This window comes from Chanodichthys erythropterus, chromosome 12 (assembly GCF_024489055.1).
Source record: "Chanodichthys erythropterus isolate Z2021 chromosome 12, ASM2448905v1, whole genome shotgun sequence".
Lineage (NCBI taxonomy): Eukaryota > Metazoa > Chordata > Actinopteri > Cypriniformes > Xenocyprididae > Chanodichthys > Chanodichthys erythropterus.
This window is the reverse complement of record NC_090232.1, coordinates 46890788-46910727: the sequence shown is the minus strand read 5'-3', so window position 1 is coordinate 46910727 and position 19940 is coordinate 46890788. Positions and strand designations below refer to the sequence as shown.

The window sequence follows — 19940 nt, the reverse complement described above, 5'->3', positions numbered from 1 at the left end:
TGAATGTACAAGATGATATGGTTATAGAGTTTGGATCTGAGAGAGTTTGAGACTGGAAGTTTGTATTCTAGTTTCAAATGAAATCACTTCCTGTGTTGGCACTATAAAATGAACTATTAAGAGTAGGCATCATTATAAGAACCACAGCTCATCTGTGAAGATGTACTGTAAGAAGCAAGAACAATGGAATTAGAGGGCTTTTATGAAAATGATGTCAGAAATAATGGCACAACTGGACGTCAAAGACACTGCCGGGATGAAGGACAAGCTAGAAATCGCAGTAAGCTGAAAGTCTGATTTGAAGCTTTTATATGAAATGTATTACACAGAATTATTTTTTTCTTTGGACATATTATATGTTTGCCATTATAGAACAAAATAATTGACTTACAAATCTTGATTTGAAATTTTATCTTTGATAATATGGAGTGTATTCATTAATATTTGTGTTTTCATCTTGTTTCTCAGAAGGAAGTCGATGTTTGGTCCTGATCACAGTGTGTCTCGGGATCCTTTGTCTTATTCTGATTCCTGCCATTATATATCAGCACTTTCAGGGTGCTTCTAAAAAAGGTTAGATATTGTGTACATTTATTTATTTATTTATTTATTTATTTAAATCACATGTGTACAGTTGTGTTTCTATTAGGATATGTGTGGGGTCCAGATGGTTTGTTCATATCCATTGAGCAGAAGAGCTGGTCTGACAGCAGGCAGTACTGCAGGGATCGAGGAGCTGATCTGGTCATTATCAACACTGAAGAGAAGCAGGTGAGTTTGTGTGAGAGTCTGTTCATGAATGAGAGGAATCACACTTATTCCTGTTTTTATTCACATACAGAGGCACATATCTTCATTAGTCAAGGACAATGTGTGGATTGGTTTGTCTGACATTGAGAATGAGGTCAAATGGAAATGGGTGGATAATTCACCACTGAAACATGGGTAAGTGACAAAACACTCCCAGAAAATCACAGAAAATGTGCTAACTTTTTCTTTTAAAACTGTCATTGTGCAAGTACTGATTTATGAATTGCTTGTGTCACCTCTCTGGTCCTTACCGCCCTGCTCTTAATGGGACTCGAACCCACACGCTAACAATGACACTAGAAACCACAGTCTCAGTGAGGTTTTACCTACCACAGCGCATATTTCCTTTGTTATATTTCTCTTTTGGTAAATGGATAAAAACTTTGGTTGAACATTTGAATAATTAGATATCTGACACATGTTATTCAGGTTTTGGGATGTGGGTGAGCCGAATAACTATCGTGGTGATGAGGACTGCATTGGATTGAATCCTGGAATACACACTCTGAACAATTGGGGTGATTTTGATTGCTCTTACAAGAGAAAAGGGCTTTGTGAGAAAAGGGGTTTGTGAGAAATAGGGTTTTGTCCTGTTTTTCATGCTTTTACTTGCATCATCTGATGGAATCAATCTTACTGTGATCATATATTAGTTATTATTACAATTTGTATCTTTTAAAACAATGTCAGTTTATTTCATCCTGTTTTAACTGCTTTCATGTGAAATTGCTGCACACTTTACATCTGATGTGTTCATGTCTTGCTCCATCACTAGCAGCTCTATGTTAATATATTTTAATATAATACTAATATAAATATAATATATATTACCAAGTGTTTCATTTGTGCACATATTGGCATTGTATAGAAGTCTAAGCTGTCCCAGATTAAAATGAACCCTAAAAGGTTGAAAATTAAAAATCAAAGACATAATTACTAGAGGCAGCAGTAATAATCAAAATATGAAATGGTACACAATAATTAAAAGATGCCATAAACTTCATTTTTGCTTTTATTTTACATTTCATTCTTGTCTGTGAGCTTCATTGCATTTGATGAAAACACATGTTGCTGTTTTGTTAAATATATACAAACACTTTTAAGTTTTAAAATTTTCTTAAACTTGGATCTCCTCATTGTTGGTCTTTTTCACATAATCACTGAATGACCATTAACATCTCAAGCACCACCAGCCTATAATTCGATTTAGTATGAAATCTATGCCTTTTCATTCATACTTGTCCAACTTGTTAATTCTTATATTTAAAATTCTTGATTGAAATTTAAACAGTGCTGTAGTGAAGAGAGGCTGATTTAAAAAAAAAAAAAAAAAAAAAAAACTTTTCAGATTGTTTTCACACTCCTGGTTTTACCTGAACCTTTGTGTGTGTTAATAAAAATGTGTAAAAGGATATCATAACAAGACTACTTGTAAAGATTTTTACATAGTCTTTACAAGTACTCTCAACCAGCTTTTGAAGTACCAAAGCCTTAATAGACTTTTTCAGCGATTGCTTCGAAACAGAAATTTTAAAATGCTCAGCTACTTTTATAAGATCATCTTTTCTACATATATCCAATTGTTCAGGTGTTGGATTATTAATAAAAAACATGGAAATCGAAAGAACTCATTTTTTCTTACCTGATGCTGCCTGATCTTTTAAACAATCAATTCCTCAGACGCCCCAAATGTTCTCCCCTCACACAGCACCACTGTTACAATCTGCACATAATACAAATTAATAATTTTACAAGAAAAAAGGGAGGGGAAAAAAAACAACTCCGGATCATCTGCAATAATTACAGAATATCCCGGACGAGCCCCCATTAAATGTTACGAACAAAATCAAACATTGGGCACGTAGTGAAGAGGAAGACAGAGGTTCAAGCAGAGAATATTTATTCCCCCCCGACGGAAACAGATGCGACCTCGCCCTTTAAACTTCTGACGAGAGGCGTCAATGGTCAGCGGCCAAACCCCTTTTTAAAAGGACACAAAGAAAAACCAATCAAAATCTAGTAAAAACTCAAACAATAACCATATAAACAGAACTAACCGTAACAATAATTAATTTGCAACATGTGGGAACTAACTATATTGGAAGCAAAAAAACATACCTAATATAATATAAGCTAAGGGTGCGTTCACACTTGTCATGTTTGGTTCGATTAAAACGAACCCTGGTGCGATTGCTCGGTTAGTGCGGTTCATTTGAACATATGTGAACGCTGCCATCCGAACCCTGGTGCGCACCAAACAAGCGGACCGAGACCGCTGAAAAGATGGGTCTCGGTCCGCTTCCAAACGAACTCTGGTGCAGTTCGAATGATATATGAACGCAACACGGACCAAAGACATGTAAACGAACCAAAAACAGGAAGACGAGACCCTAAAAAGGACAGAATCCTCACGCATGTCGTTTTTTCTTGTCATAATCGCGAGTTTGCCCATCACAGGCATCAGACGTGCGTCTCCATGCAGCAGATCGTTTGTGTGTGTGACGAATGGATTCCCGTCGGTGTTTTGACTACTTTACACATTTTATAAGCTCTTCACGAGTTCCCAGCTGGCCAAAATACCATCACATGCAGGCTACACCCCGCTACGCAAACACAACGAGCGCATTTACCTCAGCAAACAGCATTGTTTTGGATGTTCGGTAAGATCTGTCTCAAAATAGGCAATACGTCATAAAATCCGACCAATCACATTGTGAATGTATCCCTATGCCTTAAGGTTCGGTCTCTTTTGGTTCTGTGATAAAATTGCCAATGTGAACGCTAACTGGACCAGGACTAAATGGTTTTTTTTTTCTTATTTGGTCCGGACCAAATGAACCAAACGAACAGAACTACAAGTGTGAACGCACCCTAAGATAGCAGGCTAATTGAGTAGATATATGCTATGCTAGTACATAAGTTAACTAAAAAAAACAGTAAAAATGAGAAATGCTTGATTTCACAACCTATAGCTTATATACTATACAGTTATATACTAGTATATTAACTAATTTAAAAGGCATTAATGGCCATTATAACACATTTTAAATAATATAAATCATAACAAGAATTACAATCAGGCGCTAAAAATACTATCCATTAAAAGTCTGTCTCATCACACCGGTGTGAAATGAAATATGGAATTATTTTTCCCTTTATTTATTTATTTTTTTTTTTTACATAGTCTTGTAAAGAAGGAATGGCATAGCAGATGTGATTGAGGAAATGAGAATTGCATACAGTTTATGAATGTTTTTTCTAGGAATATGTCAGGGTTTCTGATTTTATATGAAGTGTATTAATATGGAATTATTTTCCATGGTTAACTTTTTTTTTTTTTTTTTTTAAAGGTCTGTTTCTAATCTAAAGAAAAATGTTTTTTTTCTTTTTTTTAACAAAGGCTTATTTAAAACATTATTTTAAAAAATATGATGTAAATTGTTACAATTTTGATATTTGCACATCCACACATCTCCATCAAAGAAAGACCACTTAAAGCGTTACTAAAACATTCGGAATGCAGAAGCTATAGCAGAAGAGAAAGTGCAGTAAAGAAGTATGAGCAAGTTTTGAGCAATCTCTTGCCACAAGTAGATATATCTGTATTCTTTCATGCTAGAGTTATACAAATGATGGTACTTTCTAACCTCTTCCCACAATCTGTCATTTATATAGGTCTTCGTTGTCGCTGTGTTTCTTCGACTACCTTGTGAATCGACGGCCCCAGGGCAGGATTTCCACCTTGTGGATAAACTAATTACTGCAATATATAATATACAATCCGACGATGTGCGTACAGTATGCACATACTCTTCTGATGATGAAATTTGCATCATGCACAATGTACGCTGACCCTCTCATACATGTAGAGATTGGGCTCTAAATGAGGCCAGTGATTCAGGTCAAATGATGATTATGTCAAAACAAAACCAACAACACCTGATAACATTTCCTCTTTGTTTTCTTGGTTTGTCTGGCTGTTTTAACTCAATTACAGCAGCCACCTGAAACCATGTTAAAGGGTTTCTGATTTTATATGAAGTGTATTAATATGGAATTATTTTCCATGGTTAACTTTTTTTTTTTTTTTTTTTTTTAAAGGTCTGTTTCTAATCTAAAGAAAAATGTTTTTTTTTTTTTTTTTTTACAAAGGCTTATTTAAAACATTATTTTAAAAAATATGATGTAAATTGTTACAATTTTGATATTTGCACATCCACACATCTCCATCAAAGCAGAGAAAGACCACTTAAAGCGTTACTAAAACATTCGAAGAGTTAAATCAGACAATCAACAGCTTACAGGACAATTACACCACAAAAACCCACCACAAAAAGGGTTTAATTAACTCTCCTCTGAGTTTGAGTCCACACTCAAGAGTGCTGAAATTAACACTGAAGCAGTGTTAAAGTTAATGAAATTATTATGTGAATAATTACATGATGAAAACACCTGATGTTATCAAACAGAATCACTAAAGGAAAGAATCACAATTTAAGTCACCATCATGGAGATGAGTGTTTGATTTAGTTCTGCTCTTGATCCTTGACTTTTTAACATGGTTTCAGGTGGCTGCTGTAATTGAGTTAAAACAGCCAGACAAACCAAGAAAACAAAGAGGAAATGTTATCAGGTGTTGTTGGTTTTGTTTTGACATAATCATCATTTGACCTGAATCACTGGCCTCATTTAGAGCCCAATCTCTACATGTATGAGAGGGTCAGCGTACATTGTGCATGATGCAAATTTCATCATCAGAAGAGTATGTGCATACTGTACGCACATCGTCGGATTGTATATTATATATTGCAGTAATTAGTTTATCCACAAGGTGGAAATCCTGCCCTGGGGCCGTCGATTCACAAGGTAGTCGAAGAAACACAGCGACAACGAAGACCTATATAAATGACAGATTGTGGGAAGAGGTTAGAAAGTACCATCATTTGTATAACTCTAGCATGAAAGAATACAGATATATCTACTTGTGGCAAGAGATTGCTCAAAACTTGCTCATACTTCTTTACTGCACTTTCTCTTCTGCTATAGCTTCTGCATTCCGTATAAGTTGTCTTTGCAGCAGGGACTTTCTCTTAAGGAGGCAAAGGAGGAAGTGCTTCCTCAAAAAAAAAAAAAAAGAAAAAAAAAAAGAATTAGAAAACAATCCATAGTACAAAACTGTTTAAGTGATAACTCCCACCTCTCGTTTTTGTGTGTGATCCCCATGACGGTCACGACCCCATCCACACATCAGTCTGAATGAATAAATGAATGGGAAATCTAATTAAAGCTACAATATGTAGATTTTAACTGCTAGAGGTCGCCTATTCAAAACAAAGTCATAGCTTGATGAAGCAGAGTTTGAGTGCGGAGTCTTGGGAGATGCCGTCTTCACCTCACAGCTGGCGGAAAAGAAACGGGATGGTACTTGGGCAGAAATCATGTTCATGGATGAGATTATTAACATTACTGTAGTATGAAGCAGAGCAGGACTAGTGATGTTGGAGCTGAACAAGGCCGATCGATAATGATTGATAATGAGAGACAAGCACGACACATGTCTCGAGAGCAGTGGAACTTTTATTATGCCGCAGTCACTGCTTCCACTTCTTGTGTCAAGCGTGAGGTAACACAGCGTTGTGTTACTGTGTTGGGAATGATGTTATGACGTTACTGTGAGACACTTGTTGCACACTGCAGTATAAGCTATATCGATTTTAGAATATCATATTAATAAATGCTGGGTGGCTTGTGTTGATAAATGGCATGCAATTAATTTTAAAACGTTTTGTATAATGGAGAAAATGCTGTATTACTGTTACTAAAAATAAAGATGCATCTGAATATGCTGTTAGCTACTTGACACAATAGTGTTTTTCTCTGAGGCATGGTAAAAGCATGGTACACTCAGAAAATCAAGAAAACTATATTCAAACAATAAGACTAAACGTGTTGAGCTATATAACAATAATTCTTTTTTTGTCTATAAATGTAACCAAACAGTTGTTCCCTTGTCTAATAAAACGTATAATATATTAAAGCGTCTTTAGTGTTTCCTTGTTTTATACAAAATAAAACCGGAAACCGAGGGTAACGCAGATAGTTGGAAACATTTAGGATATTGTAAATACTGAACAAGATATATAACACTGGCCTAGTGGTTTTTGGATATTTTACAGCAAAAATCTTAAATACAGTGCCTCTAATAAGGAAATAAACAGCTCACTCATTCATATCACACTTGAAATGACTTTAAAACACAACCAGTGAAGGTTTTTAAGTGAGCAATCAGCTTAGTGAAATGGAAGGAACATCTCCATGTCAGTGAGCATGGACTTCACTGGGCCTATAGGGAGGATTGAAGTGACCAGAGATGCTCAAGTGTTTTTCCACCATTTCTTTTTTTTTTTTTTTTTTTTAGATATTTTTAGATTTAAAGGTGCCATCGAATTGAAAATTGAATTTACCTTGGCATAGTTGAATAACAAGAGTTCAGTACATGGAAATAACATACAGTGAGTCTCAAACTCCATTGTTTCCTCCTTCTTATATAAATCTCATTTGTTTAAAAGATTCCGAAGAACAGGCGAATCTCAACATAACACCGACTGTTATGTAACAGTCGGGATCATTAATATGTACGCCCCCAATATTTGCATATGCCAGCCCATGTTCAAGGCATTAGACAAGGGCAGCCAGTATTAACGTCTGGATCTGTGCACAGCTGAATCATCAGACTAGGTAAGAAAGCAAGAACAACAGCGAAAAATGGCAGATGGAGCAATAATAACTGACATGATCCATGATTACATTATATTTTTAGTGATATTTGTAAATTGTCTTTCTAAATGTTTCGTTAGCATGTTGCTAATGTACTGTTAAATGTGGTTAAAGTTACCATCGTTTCTTACTGTATTCACGGAGACAAGAGAGCCATCGCTATTTTCATTATTAAACACTTGCAGTCTGTATAATGCATAAACACAACTTTATTCTTTATAAATCTCTCCAACAGTGTGTAATGTTAGCTTTAGCCACAGATCACTATCAAACTCATTCAGAATCAAATGTAAACATCCAAATAAACACTGTACTTACACGATTAGACACTTTGTAAAGATCCATTTTGAGGGTTATATTAGCTGTGTGAACTTTGTTTATGCAATGATAGAGTCGAGAGCTTGGGAGGGGGTGGAGAGCGCGCAATTTAAAGGGGCTGCAGCATGAATCCTGTTTTTGGACATGGTTCTTAACTGGTGGGACACTACACAGCAAAATCCTCAGTGTTAAATTAATCAGATCTTGAGAGATGTAATGTCTTCTTTTATCTTCAGTTGATTTCATCTAAGGCTGTGGCTGAGGTTAGTTGTAGTTCTTGTGTTTCTCTTTCCTTCAGATTCTGCTTGTTATCATCAGGTGTCTTCAATAATGCTCAATCATCACTTAACTCATCACATACTTACCTTCAACACTGCTCCAGTATTACTTATAACAGTCTGAGTGTGGACTTATATAAACCCTGTTCATTTAACACTGGGAAATGTGCTGTGTATAGGGGCTCTGCACAACTTCCGTATTCTGTAGAACAGGTCTTTTGTATGTGTTTCCTTAAACACAGAGCTGTTTTACTCAAGAAACCTTCAAAGGAATGACCAAATATGAGTATAATCAATGCCACTTGCATATGCAGATATCTAAAAAAAAAAAAAAAAAAAAAAATCTTCTCACTAACATTTGGAAATTATAATCAAATAAAAAGAACTATGCTGCTGTTAACGCTTTTTCCGACAAGTGGATGCGATGAGACCACTTTTCCCATTTGGTCATGTGATATTTAACTTATCCCCCATTAATTTCACGTTTTGATTTTAAGGACATTTTAGTTCATTTTGGTGTCAAAAACCATGTCTGTACTATGTTTAGTCCAAGTGGGCCACAAACATCCTGAAAAGTGAAGCCAAAGCATTTCAGATGTAAAGACTGTTAAAGACACAATTTTACGATGTGATCAAATGTCCTAAAGCTTGTCTCTTCAGCCTCACACTCAAAATTGTGTACTTTTTCTTCACAAAAAGAGTACATTCTTTAGGGCATAGTATAAGTAGGCAAACTGGGATGCAGCTTAGGGTAAATATTGGGAACAAACAAGAGAGTACTGGAAATAAAGAAAACAGGAACAATAGGAACAAAATACACTTCAACATAAACGTTTTAAACACAAGGTTCAGTGTTTTTTTTCTAGGCTTGAGTGTGTTTTAGGGGCGCAGTTTAACATGTCTTAATGCTTCGTTTTTTTGAAAATACTGTATTTTTCATATATTTTACCTTTATTTTACACCTCTGTTTCCACTCTCATATGAACGGCTCGTTTGACTTCCTGCTTCTATTAAGCCACTCCCTCCGAAATACGCAATGTGCTCAGATTGGTTGGCAGGTTGGTAGCTGGCCCAGTGTATCATGATTCGCTGAAGCGTCCGGAAACACCACGCCCCTTACCATTCGTAGTTACGCGCTAAGCTGGAAATGTAAATAATTGAGCCGAATCAGACCCAGATGAAGAGGGTAAAGCAGAACCTCTGCAATCGCGTCTTTTAAAGGACGTTTATGAATGGTATTTCATTTAGTATTTGTGTCAAAGTGTTTAGATATGCTGTCACTGCTGTTTGTTAGCTTTCAATATACAGTTTTATCCTTATTAAAGCTTTATTGTAGCTGAATACATGACTGAGTAGTCACATTTTTGTAAAGGTATCGTTTAATTTATAGCATGAACAACTGTTTGTCTATGAACAGAGACATTTGTTGGTGTTTGTTGCACTAGAACTTAGCTAACTGGCTAGCAAAAAAGAGTTGCTCTTTGTATATGTCCTTGATGCATTAAAAATAGCAACAGAACTATAACATTACGTTAAAAAACATGTACAAACAATAAAATGTCGTGTCACACAGCTCGCGTCCGGTGTAAACAACTCTTCCGCTTCCATTATACTGCGCCACATGGCGTCGCCCACTTTGTTGCGTGTTCCCAGGGGCAGTGTTTATGTTAATAGCAAGGGATTGTGATGTCACCAACCCAGGAAGAAGCTCAATGTAGTCCAAACCGGGCGTTTTTGTAGGCAATAAACTGCCATAACTTTAAAAGACAATATCTCCGTTTGCATTGAACTTTCAGCAATGTAACTTTACAGATACTGTTTATGCTCAAGCAGCAACATTACACACTAACTAAAGTTAAAAAAGTGAAATCGCATTGAACCACCCCTTTAATTTGTGGTCACAGATTCCTCTTGTTGGATTTTGTAATTGCCAACATGGTTTTGATACAGTCATAGTTCAGGTCTGAGGAGAGTTTCTGACTGGAAGTCTATATTTTTATTAAATGCAGCGTCAAATGAAATCACTTCCCATGTGGGTGTAGCAATAATTTAAAAACACTATACTCATCATTCTGATGAACACACCTCATCTGTTAAGATGTTCTATAAGACACAAGAGCAAATCATGGAAATAGAGGCCATTTATGAAAGTGATGAAGATACTGACACTACTGGACCTCGAAAATGGAGTAAAAACAAGGATAAAGGGAAAGCTCAAAATTATGGTAAGCAGAAATTTAATTTATAGCCAAGAGGATTTAGTTAATAGTGTCACTGTAACACTTTAGAATACTGATCCTTCATTAATGAATAACTACACAGGAACAAATGAGTAATGCATTATTAACACTCTAGTAAGTACTATTAACTAACAATAAACTCTGATTAATGTATTAGTAAGTAATAGTGCTCAGTTGAATGCGGTAGTTAGCTAATCAGTGACTACTGTTTTTTAATCTCCCAGAGAACTACTAAGAACTACTATATACAGGTTTTTTTTTTAACTACTAAGAACTACGGGTTCATAATTAATGTGAATAATATATAATGTATAATTAATTCTAAAGTAAAAGGTTATGGTAACACACTAGTAATGACTGAAGTAATACCAAATCCTTCAGAAGGAATTATTAATTATTTGGATCAGTATTCCAAAGTGAGAAACATGATAACTCTCTAGGAACTACTGAAGTCATTGTAAACTTTTGAGGTTTTTGTACAGTTTTGTACAGTAATTCCTTCTGATGTATTTGGTAACACTAGTCATGATCTTCACTTTAGAATACTGATCCAAATAAGAAGTAGTTACTTTAGAGTTATATAGTAACTCTTGAGTTATTACTATCCAATACTTTACAAAAACCTCAAAAGTTTACAATGACTTCAGTAGATTCTAGATAGTTATCATGTTTCTCACTTTAGAATACTGATATAGTAGTAGTATATAGTATATAGTAGTTCTCTGGGAGGTTTAAAAAAACAGTAGTTACTGATTAGCTAATAGTGAACTACCACATTCAACTGAGCACTATTACTTACTAATTCATTAATCGGAGTTTCTTGTTAGTTAATAGTAGTTACTAGAGTGTTAATAATGCATTACTCATTTGTTCCTGTGTAGTTATTCATTAATGATGGATCAGTATTCTAAAGTGTTACCAGTGTCACTAATGTTTGAGGAAATTAGAAATGTTCTGTATTTTAACAATATTAAGAATTGTGTTACATGAATAATGTCAATGAAGGGTATTCACTGATATATGTGTAATGTCTCTCTGTTTGTCAGGAGGAAGCAGACGTTTGGTGTTGATGACAGTGTGTCTCGGGATCATTTGTGTTCTTCTGCTGGTCTCCATCATAGTGCAGCACCTCTCCATCACAGCAGAGAGAGAATCTCTGTTCAAGAGTAACAAGAACACAGTTGAAGAGTTCAATCAGACCATCAACAGCTTACAGGACAATTACACTGAACTAATGACTGAAAAAGACCAACTGAAGAATAACTTCAGCTCTCTGAGTCAGAAGAAACTGGAGCTGGAGACCAGAGTCAATGATCTTACGGCTGAGAAAAGCCAGTTACAGAGAAACATTGATTCTTTGAGTCAGAAGAAACTGGAGTTAGAAAGCAAAGTCACGTCTTTGAGTGATGAACTGAAGTTAAAAGCTTTTAATGAAGGTTAATATCCATTTTCACCCTAGATTTCTTTATCTTTACATGTACATGGTTTTAAAAATGTGTGTATTTCTATTAGGATGCAGTTTAGATGGCTTGTTCATATCCAATAAGAAGATGAGCTGGTCTGACAGCAGGAAGTACTGCAGGGATCAAGGAGCTGATCTGGTCATTATCGACACTGAAGTGAAGCAGGTGAGTTTGTGTGAGTGTCTGTTCATGAATGAGAGGAATCACACTTATTCTTGTTTTGTTTTTGTTTGTTTTTTTCACACACAGAGATGCATAAATTCATTTGCCAAAGAGAGAATGTGGATTGGTTTGACTGACATTGAGCACGAGGGCAATTTAACATGGGTGGATAATTCACCACTGAATCAAGGGTAAGTGCTAAAACACTTACACTAAGAGAAAATCACTGTGTTTTGTTGGTTGCTCTTTTGTACACTCCTTATGAAAATCGAACCATTGCAACATTACGAAAACATGTTTTCTACAAACATGACAACAACTACAATGAAAGATACTTCCTATAAATAAATTCAAAAGAATATGCTTATTTTGTAATCGTGACTAAGTAAATTTGGGATTTTTAATAATTGAAAAATCGAATATGTTATTTAGGTTTTGGATGGAAGGTGAGCCGAATGATGAACATGGAAAGGAGGACTGTGTTGAAATGATCTCTTCTTCTACATCTTTTAACCTGAAGAACTGGAATGATCTCCCATGCTCTGAGAAGAGAAAAGGCGTTTGTGAGAAATAGGGTTCATCCCGTCTTGTTGTGGTTTTACTTCTTTTATTTTATGGAAGCATTTCTTATTGTGAATGCTGAATTTCTGATAGAGGTGCCTGCCTTTAAAACAGTCTGCTACATTCATTTTATATAAACGACTTTTATGATATCAATTTTATTTCATACTTTTCTGTAAATTACAAAATTGCAAGCTTATATTCAGATGAATGGAAAAGTAAAATTGCCATTATTTTCTTACTGCTGTAATAAACTCAGAGCATCCAGTTTCTCACAGTGTGAATCGGGGTGATCTGGGACACCAAACCTCAGATGTGTTCATGCACCATCTCAAGCAGCTCTATGTCATTATGATCTTATTCTAGCTCTTATCATGCATCTCATTTGTTGGTTTGAAGTGTTGAGGTGAAAATCACAGTAAACTACAGAAGTCTAAAATGTCCCAGATTGCCCTGATTCACCCTATTATTCTGATATTGACCCATTGGGGACTTCAGATTCTAGAGAGCCTTTGATTGGACAGAAGATCTGATGAGAAGCTGAAGTGTGTGATGATGTCATTAAAATCCTTGATCCATATTGGCGGAAGTGAGAGATTGTAAGTTTTGAATGCTTATGTAGTAGGATGGCCCCTTTAAGAAGGCAAGGCAAGGCAATTTTATTTGTATAGCACATTTCATACACAATGGTAATTCAAAGTGCTTTACATAAAGAGGAAACAGATACATAAGAATAAAAATGGAATACATAAGAAATAAAAATAACAGTAAAAACAGAGAAAGCCACTGTCTTGATGGAAGAGTTAGGAAGTTTCAGGGAGTTTTTTGTTGTCTGTCAGAGCGGATCTAAACTGATATATCCATCAGAGCGGATCTAAACAGATCTTCCTCACGGAGAGGGATAACTGAAAAAAAAATATTTACATTTGTCAGGTACACTGTAAAAAGTAATACACTCTATATACTCAATAAAATTGTGGTAACAGATTACAAGCAATATTATTAATTAAAGTCAACATATACAAACTGAGTTAAAATTAATCAAATTAATTCCTTAAAAGTCAACCATTTAAAATGTGTAAAATTAGCAAACACCATTACAAATACCACAAGCTGACATAAAAAGCAATAAGTCGAACTGGGCAACTAAATGCAATACTGATCACCATAATGGTGAGCAAACTTTTTCAATAAAATCGGCATCAACATCTAAACCTCTGTTAATTTGTGTGTTTCTCTTTCCTTCAGTGATTTTACTTGTTATCATCAAGTGTCTTCAAAGTTGGCAATAAGAAAATAAAGAGTTCTTAATTAATCTTTTACGTCTGTCTGTTATTCAGATATTTTTGTTTAAATTCTACTTAAATTTTACTCGTTTTAAATGGTTGACATTTAAGGAATTAATTTGATTAATTCTAACTCAGTTCTATTTGTTGAATTTAATTAATAATATTGCTTGTAATCTGTTGCCAAAATTTTATGGAGTAGATATAGCTTTATTTACAGTGTAATAATTACTTTTTACAGTGTAGCTGTGCGTTTAAACAGTACACTTACAGACAAATCTTCCTGGACTAACTCTATCCAGAGCTCCATCCAGGGATAACTCTACTCAACTTTGTTGTCCGCCAGACCAGATCCAAACAGATCTATCCACCATTACGCCTATGGAATGTCCACACTTTAATAGCAAAACAAATCTGTGTGTGTGTGTGTGTGTGTGTGTGTGCGCGTGCGTTTTTGTGACATATCAGGACACAGATTTGTATAATGACATGGGTATGACAAGGAGAGGGTGACTTATGAGGACATTACCCCATGTCCCCATTTTTCAAAAGGCTTATAAATTGATTTTTTTTTTTTTTTTTTGGAGAAAGTAAAAATGTGCACAATTTCCTGTGATGGGTAGGTTTAGGTGTAGGATTGGTGTAGGGGGATAGAATATACGGTTTGTACAGTATAAAAACCATTACATCTATATGCATTGTCCCCACAATTCACAAAAACAAACGTGTGTGAGAGAGAGAGTGTGTGAGATTTTTTTTGTTTGGTTTGTTTATTGTATTTCTTTGTATTATTTGCTTTCATTGAGAGTCGATTTGGTTTAGGTGTTTGTTTGAATTTTGTTATTGGGTTTTTTTAGTGATTTTTGATAAATAAACTTTTGATCTTGTGGCATTATGTTTCTGCTTGTCATTTTCATTTAGTTGAAAGCCTGCTATCAGGAGGCTAGTAAATCTGGGGGTCTTTATCAGGGGCATTTGGGGTATAATCTGATTAGACCTTGATCACTCTTATATTCTTTTAAATGCAAATTTTGTAATTGTTTAGAACAGATCAGCTTATTGATAACCTTAAGGCTAACATAGTTTAAAAAAAACGTTTTGATTTCACAGGGACCATGTCCACGAGAGTGTAGGGCTTCCTATTTGTCATTTTAGGTATCAAAAGGGTGCCCGCGAGTCCCCTCTCCAGCCAATATGCTCCCTAGATACACTTTAACCAAACCAAACTGAAGCGAGCTCTGCAGCAGACTTCTACCTGACAGTCAAAGTGGCATTACCAATGTTCCCTCTAATTTTTTTTCTCGCTGAGCAAAACTTTTCTCTGTTGAACGCACATTTTGGCCACCTGAGCAAAAACATACTTTATATCAGACCTGTACAATGAACGTAAACACACACACACACAAAATGTTTTTATCATGCATCTGTAACATTTAACTTTATTGTGCCGTTTCTATTTTATTTGACCATTGATGTAACTTAGTGATTTATTAAATAATATGTTTGAAAACAAGCAGTTCAGTCACTAAATTAAGCACATTTTAGGTTACTTGAGATTTTTTTTACATTGCTGTATTAACTGTACCAGTCTTTACCAAGAAATTCTATTAAAAATAATTTCTGTCCTCCTGCAGGACAGTTCAATTCTTTATAATAATATAATATGAGCAGTTACAATGATGGTTTGGGAGAACCATGTGTTTTTGTACAGTCAATTATTAGCAACAGACAGTGTTAAACCATCAAAATTACATTTTTATTGCTTATGTATTTCCCAGATTTTCTATACCAGGTTTCAAGATGTTTCGTGGCAAGGAGCCCTAAACAATCCCCTTGTGAGATCAATTTTTTATTAGGCTTACATTATAATATAATAAAATATAATATAATATTTAAGTATTTAAAGTGATATACAGTATTATATAAGTTTAAATGCTTCCATTTGTTTTAATATATTATATAGTGAAAACAAACTGAAGCATTTAACCGATCTTACAGCTAAATATTTTTAAGAAAAGTGAACGTTAACTCTTTTATAGTTATCTAAACATCCCTGAAACCCACAGCACCACCACACACAAAAATCTGTTTAAACTGAGGTATATCACTGATGTATTTTAAGTTTGCAAGCTACACCTGTGGTGGGTGTGTGATTGTAAATGTCTCAGAGTTTTGTTTGCATTCTGTGCCCATCATCCGTTATTTCCACCACTTTTCATTAAAACATGACGTTTTATTTCACATTTCTTTTCGTTTCGCTTTGCCTCTCGTATTGAGGTATTTATGCTGCGTTCCAGGCAGGTTTTTGAGCCCGTAATAAGTCGCGATTTCAAATCACGACTCATGACTTTGTAGCGTTCCAGGAAAGTCAGGCCAAACTGTGTAAAAGTGTAAACAAACCAAGATGGCGGACCGTACGGGGCTTATGCTCATTAATTATTTCTATCGCCAAAGGTGCTTACTCTGCTTATTTAAGGGAAACAGAGAAGGAAAACGGAGCATAAGGCAAGAGAAGCTGTTATACCTTTTATTTTACCGTGCACTTGCATAAACACGGCATCCGTAAGGAGTGCCATTGTTGTTTCACGGGCTATGTGACGTCAGAACTCATAACTGGGAGTACATTGATCTGGTACGAGTTCACGGGTGGGAAGTCACGGCTTTGACTGCTGTTCCAGTGCACTTTCACGGGTAGAAGGTTGGAAAAACACGAGTTACAGGTTGCCTGGAACGCGGCATTATTCCGCAAACATGACAGTATTCTTACCGCGATTGATTTGGCTCAGGGCCAGCCAGCTCACACACGCTCAGTCGTTCTCTTTCTATGAAACCTGTTAACCGCATTCACCGGTTCCAACTCTATAGCGACAATAACTCTATAGCGGTTGTCAAGAGCACTGCAATTATTTCTCATTTAAACTACTACAATCATTTTCATGTCTGTTGTCTGCGCGGCAATTATTTGTTCTGCGCAGCCGCGGCTTTAGAAGTGCGCGGCCGCGCACACGCGCAGCTTAGAGGGAACATTGGGCATTACATCACAAAATAGTGTACTTAGAGGAAGATACCGAGGGCTTAGGTTTCCATTTGGGACAAGACCTCAGACATAGTGTTGATTTAGTGTTCGTTAAGTGTACTGCGCTTTAGCATTCTTCAGACCTGGGACAGTCTTGTGCACTTACTTCCTGTTGTGTACACACACTCTCAAGTGGCCCAGACCACAAATGTGGGTATTTGGACAGGATACATCACAAAAACCCATTAAAGAGTTTGGTGCTCTTTGCCTGAGATAGACCTGCAGTGGAACCAAAGTTTATTAAAACTTTACTGTCATGGTTTTCATTTGTCAGGATCATGCGTTTACATAAAGCATGCTGATCCTTATGATTCAAAGGAAAAATGAATAGAATTTGAACGTCAGTTGAGATTGCACCATCTGTTACCACATCTTCATCATATGATTTTGTAACCTATTTGTCAGAGATTTGAAATCACTTCCTTTGTAGGTTTAGCACAACACCACTCATCATTCAAAAAACGCATCTCATCCATGAAGGTGAATAATGGAGTTAGATACCGTTTATGAAAATGTTAATCAAAAACATTTTAAGGACACAAGTGGACCTCAAATACACAGACAGGATGAAGGGCAAGCTCAAAAGCAAAGTAAGTAGAAAGTTTAGTTTGAAGGAAATATAGTGTTGCTAATGTGTGAGGAACCGGAAACTTTTAAATACAATTTCTATGAAACCCATGTTAATGGTTCTGCTTTTATATGAAGTGTAATTCATGGAATTATTTTTCAGTTTTTTTTTCTTTTTTTTCCCCAGGATATGTTCTTGTTTGCATATTTTACTCTATAGCAATTCCAGATTTTGTCATTTTAACAGAATACACACTCTAAAAGTTATTTAAAGTTATTTAAAGACACACCTGAATTGCTAACAAGGGTTGATTTGAAATGTTAAATCCAACAAGAAGGACCTGAATTGTTCTTAACTGATATTTGTGTGATTTCTCTCTGTTTGTCAGGAGGAAGTAGGTGTTTGGTGTTGATGACAGTGTGTCTTGGGATCATTTGTGTTCTTCTGTTGGTCTTCATCATAGTGCAGCACATTTCCAACACAGCAGAGAGAGAGGCGGCTTCTAAAAATAGTTAGTTTAAATATGTTTTTGTTTTAAGTAGTTTATTTTTCACAGTTTTTATACAGATTTTTAAAGTGTTTATCTATGAAAATCTCTGTGGTCCAGGTGTTTTTTTTATATCCAGTGAGTCAAAGAACTGGTCAGAGAGCAGGCAGTACTGCAGGGATCGAGGAACTGATCTGGTCATTATCGACACTGAAGAGAAGCAGGTGAGTTTGTGTGAGAGTCTGTTCATGAATGAGAGGAATCACACTTATTCCTGTTTTTATTCACACACAGAGACTCATATCTTCCTTCATCAAGGAGACTGTGTGGATTGGTTTGTCTGACATTGAGAACGAGGGCGACATGAAATGGGTGGATAATTCACCACTGAAACAAGGGTAAGTGAAAAAGCACTTGTCAGGGATAAAACAAGGATATCACTGTAATTATTTTTCACTGTCATTTCACCATAATTGGTAAACTTCCCATTAAAAAGAAAATCTACTAAAAAGAAAAATTTCATGCTCTTTCACTTCTGCTTCTGTACAACTTTAGTTCACTCTTGTTACGTGATTGCGGTGCTTTGAGGATTGTTGATTCATGAGTTGCTTGTGATGCTCCTCATTTGTTAGTTTGTGAATAAGTGATCAGTTTGGGGCTGATTTGATTAAACATTTGGGGTTCTGAATAATTGAAAATCGTACACATTTTTTAATCAGGTTTTGGATCGAAGGTGAGCCGAATAACTTGGCTGCAGATGAGAACTGTATTGAACTGATTCCTGAAAAACCAATCCTGAACAACTGGAATGATCTCCCGTGTTCATACATGATAAAATGGATTTGTGAGAAATAAATTTAGTCTTATCATGCATAGTCTTATCAACATGTATTATCTTACCAAATCATTCTTACTATACCAGTTTGGGTTTTTTTTTTTTTTTTTTATCCCAAGGGATGGGTAAATCTTATAGGACAGAACACAATTTTAGCCAGGAAAATTGGGTTGTTTGTTCAACCCAGCATAACGGGTTGATTTATTTTTTACTATAATACTAGCTTATTTGTTTACTTCACACACTTAAAAAAAATGCTACCTTAAATTTTTAAGTACATTCAAGTTTGCTATTTAAGCGATTCTAAATGTGGCTATTTAACCCTTGTGCGGTCTTCGTTTGGGGGCTACACTCAGGGTCTTCGAGGTCTCCACAGACCCCAGGCAACAAAATGCAATTTTGTAACAAAATACTTGTTTTTTTTAAACAAATGTAATTTTATTCTGTTTATTAATGTTTTTACTCCATGTTTGTGCAGTTTTTGGAGGATTTATCATATTTAAATTTATATAAATAAATTAAAAAATATTTTTTAAAATAGGTTTTTATACAAAAACAGCTTTTTATGTAAAGCACATTTCTAAATTTCATTCATGGGGATAACATGGATAATTTGACATGGTTTAGTGTAAGATTTTTGCCCATCTTTTGGAAAATGCAGTTATAAAAGTAAAAAAAACCTATCATTTTTACCAGTAGACAGCTGCAGAGCTCCACTATTTGCTATGTGTTATTTGACTGATTGAAATACATCTTTTCACAAGTATTTTTCAGTTGGATTCATATCTAAATATTATGAAATCACAATTATAACAATAAAGGCTACTTTTTGTCAAAGTTTAGTATTTTTTGTAATGAAAAAAATCAGTTTTTCAATATTGTTACATTATGATGAGACTCCACTTAGAAAATGGACAAAATTCATCCTCAAAATCAACATTATTGAAGAACTTATTTTTTTCAGTACAAAAAAATGCTAAACTTTGACAAAAAGTAATTTTTATTGTCTTTTATTGTCATAATTGTGATTTCATAATGTTTAGATATGATTTCAACTGAAAAATACTTGTGAAAAGACA

The 19940-nt window shown here is 35.2% G+C and overlaps 2 protein-coding genes across 2 annotated transcripts; both read left to right on the top strand.

The window, feature by feature from the left end:
- Window positions 1-183: 183 nt before the first annotated feature.
- LOC137032407 (C-type lectin domain family 4 member G-like) lies at window positions 184-14020 on the top strand. The gene is made up of 9 exons (XM_067404162.1): window positions 184-280; window positions 650-771; window positions 842-945; window positions 1240-1364; window positions 10271-10408; window positions 11470-11859; window positions 11936-12051; window positions 12136-12239; window positions 12481-14020. Exons 1-9 carry the CDS (start codon window positions 184-186, stop codon window positions 12620-12622), a joined length of 1338 nt encoding a protein of 445 aa, XP_067260263.1. The 3' UTR covers window positions 12623-14020.
- A 3372-nt stretch (window positions 14021-17392) lies between these two features.
- On the top strand, window positions 17393-19479 carry LOC137032612 (C-type lectin domain family 4 member E-like). The gene is made up of 5 exons (XM_067404441.1): window positions 17393-17561; window positions 17928-18050; window positions 18147-18250; window positions 18321-18424; window positions 18746-19479. The coding sequence occupies exons 1-5, from the start codon at window positions 17459-17461 to the stop codon at window positions 18879-18881; spliced, it is 570 nt and encodes a 189-aa protein (XP_067260542.1). The 5' UTR covers window positions 17393-17458; the 3' UTR covers window positions 18882-19479.
- The last annotated feature ends 461 nt before the right edge of the window (window positions 19480-19940 follow it).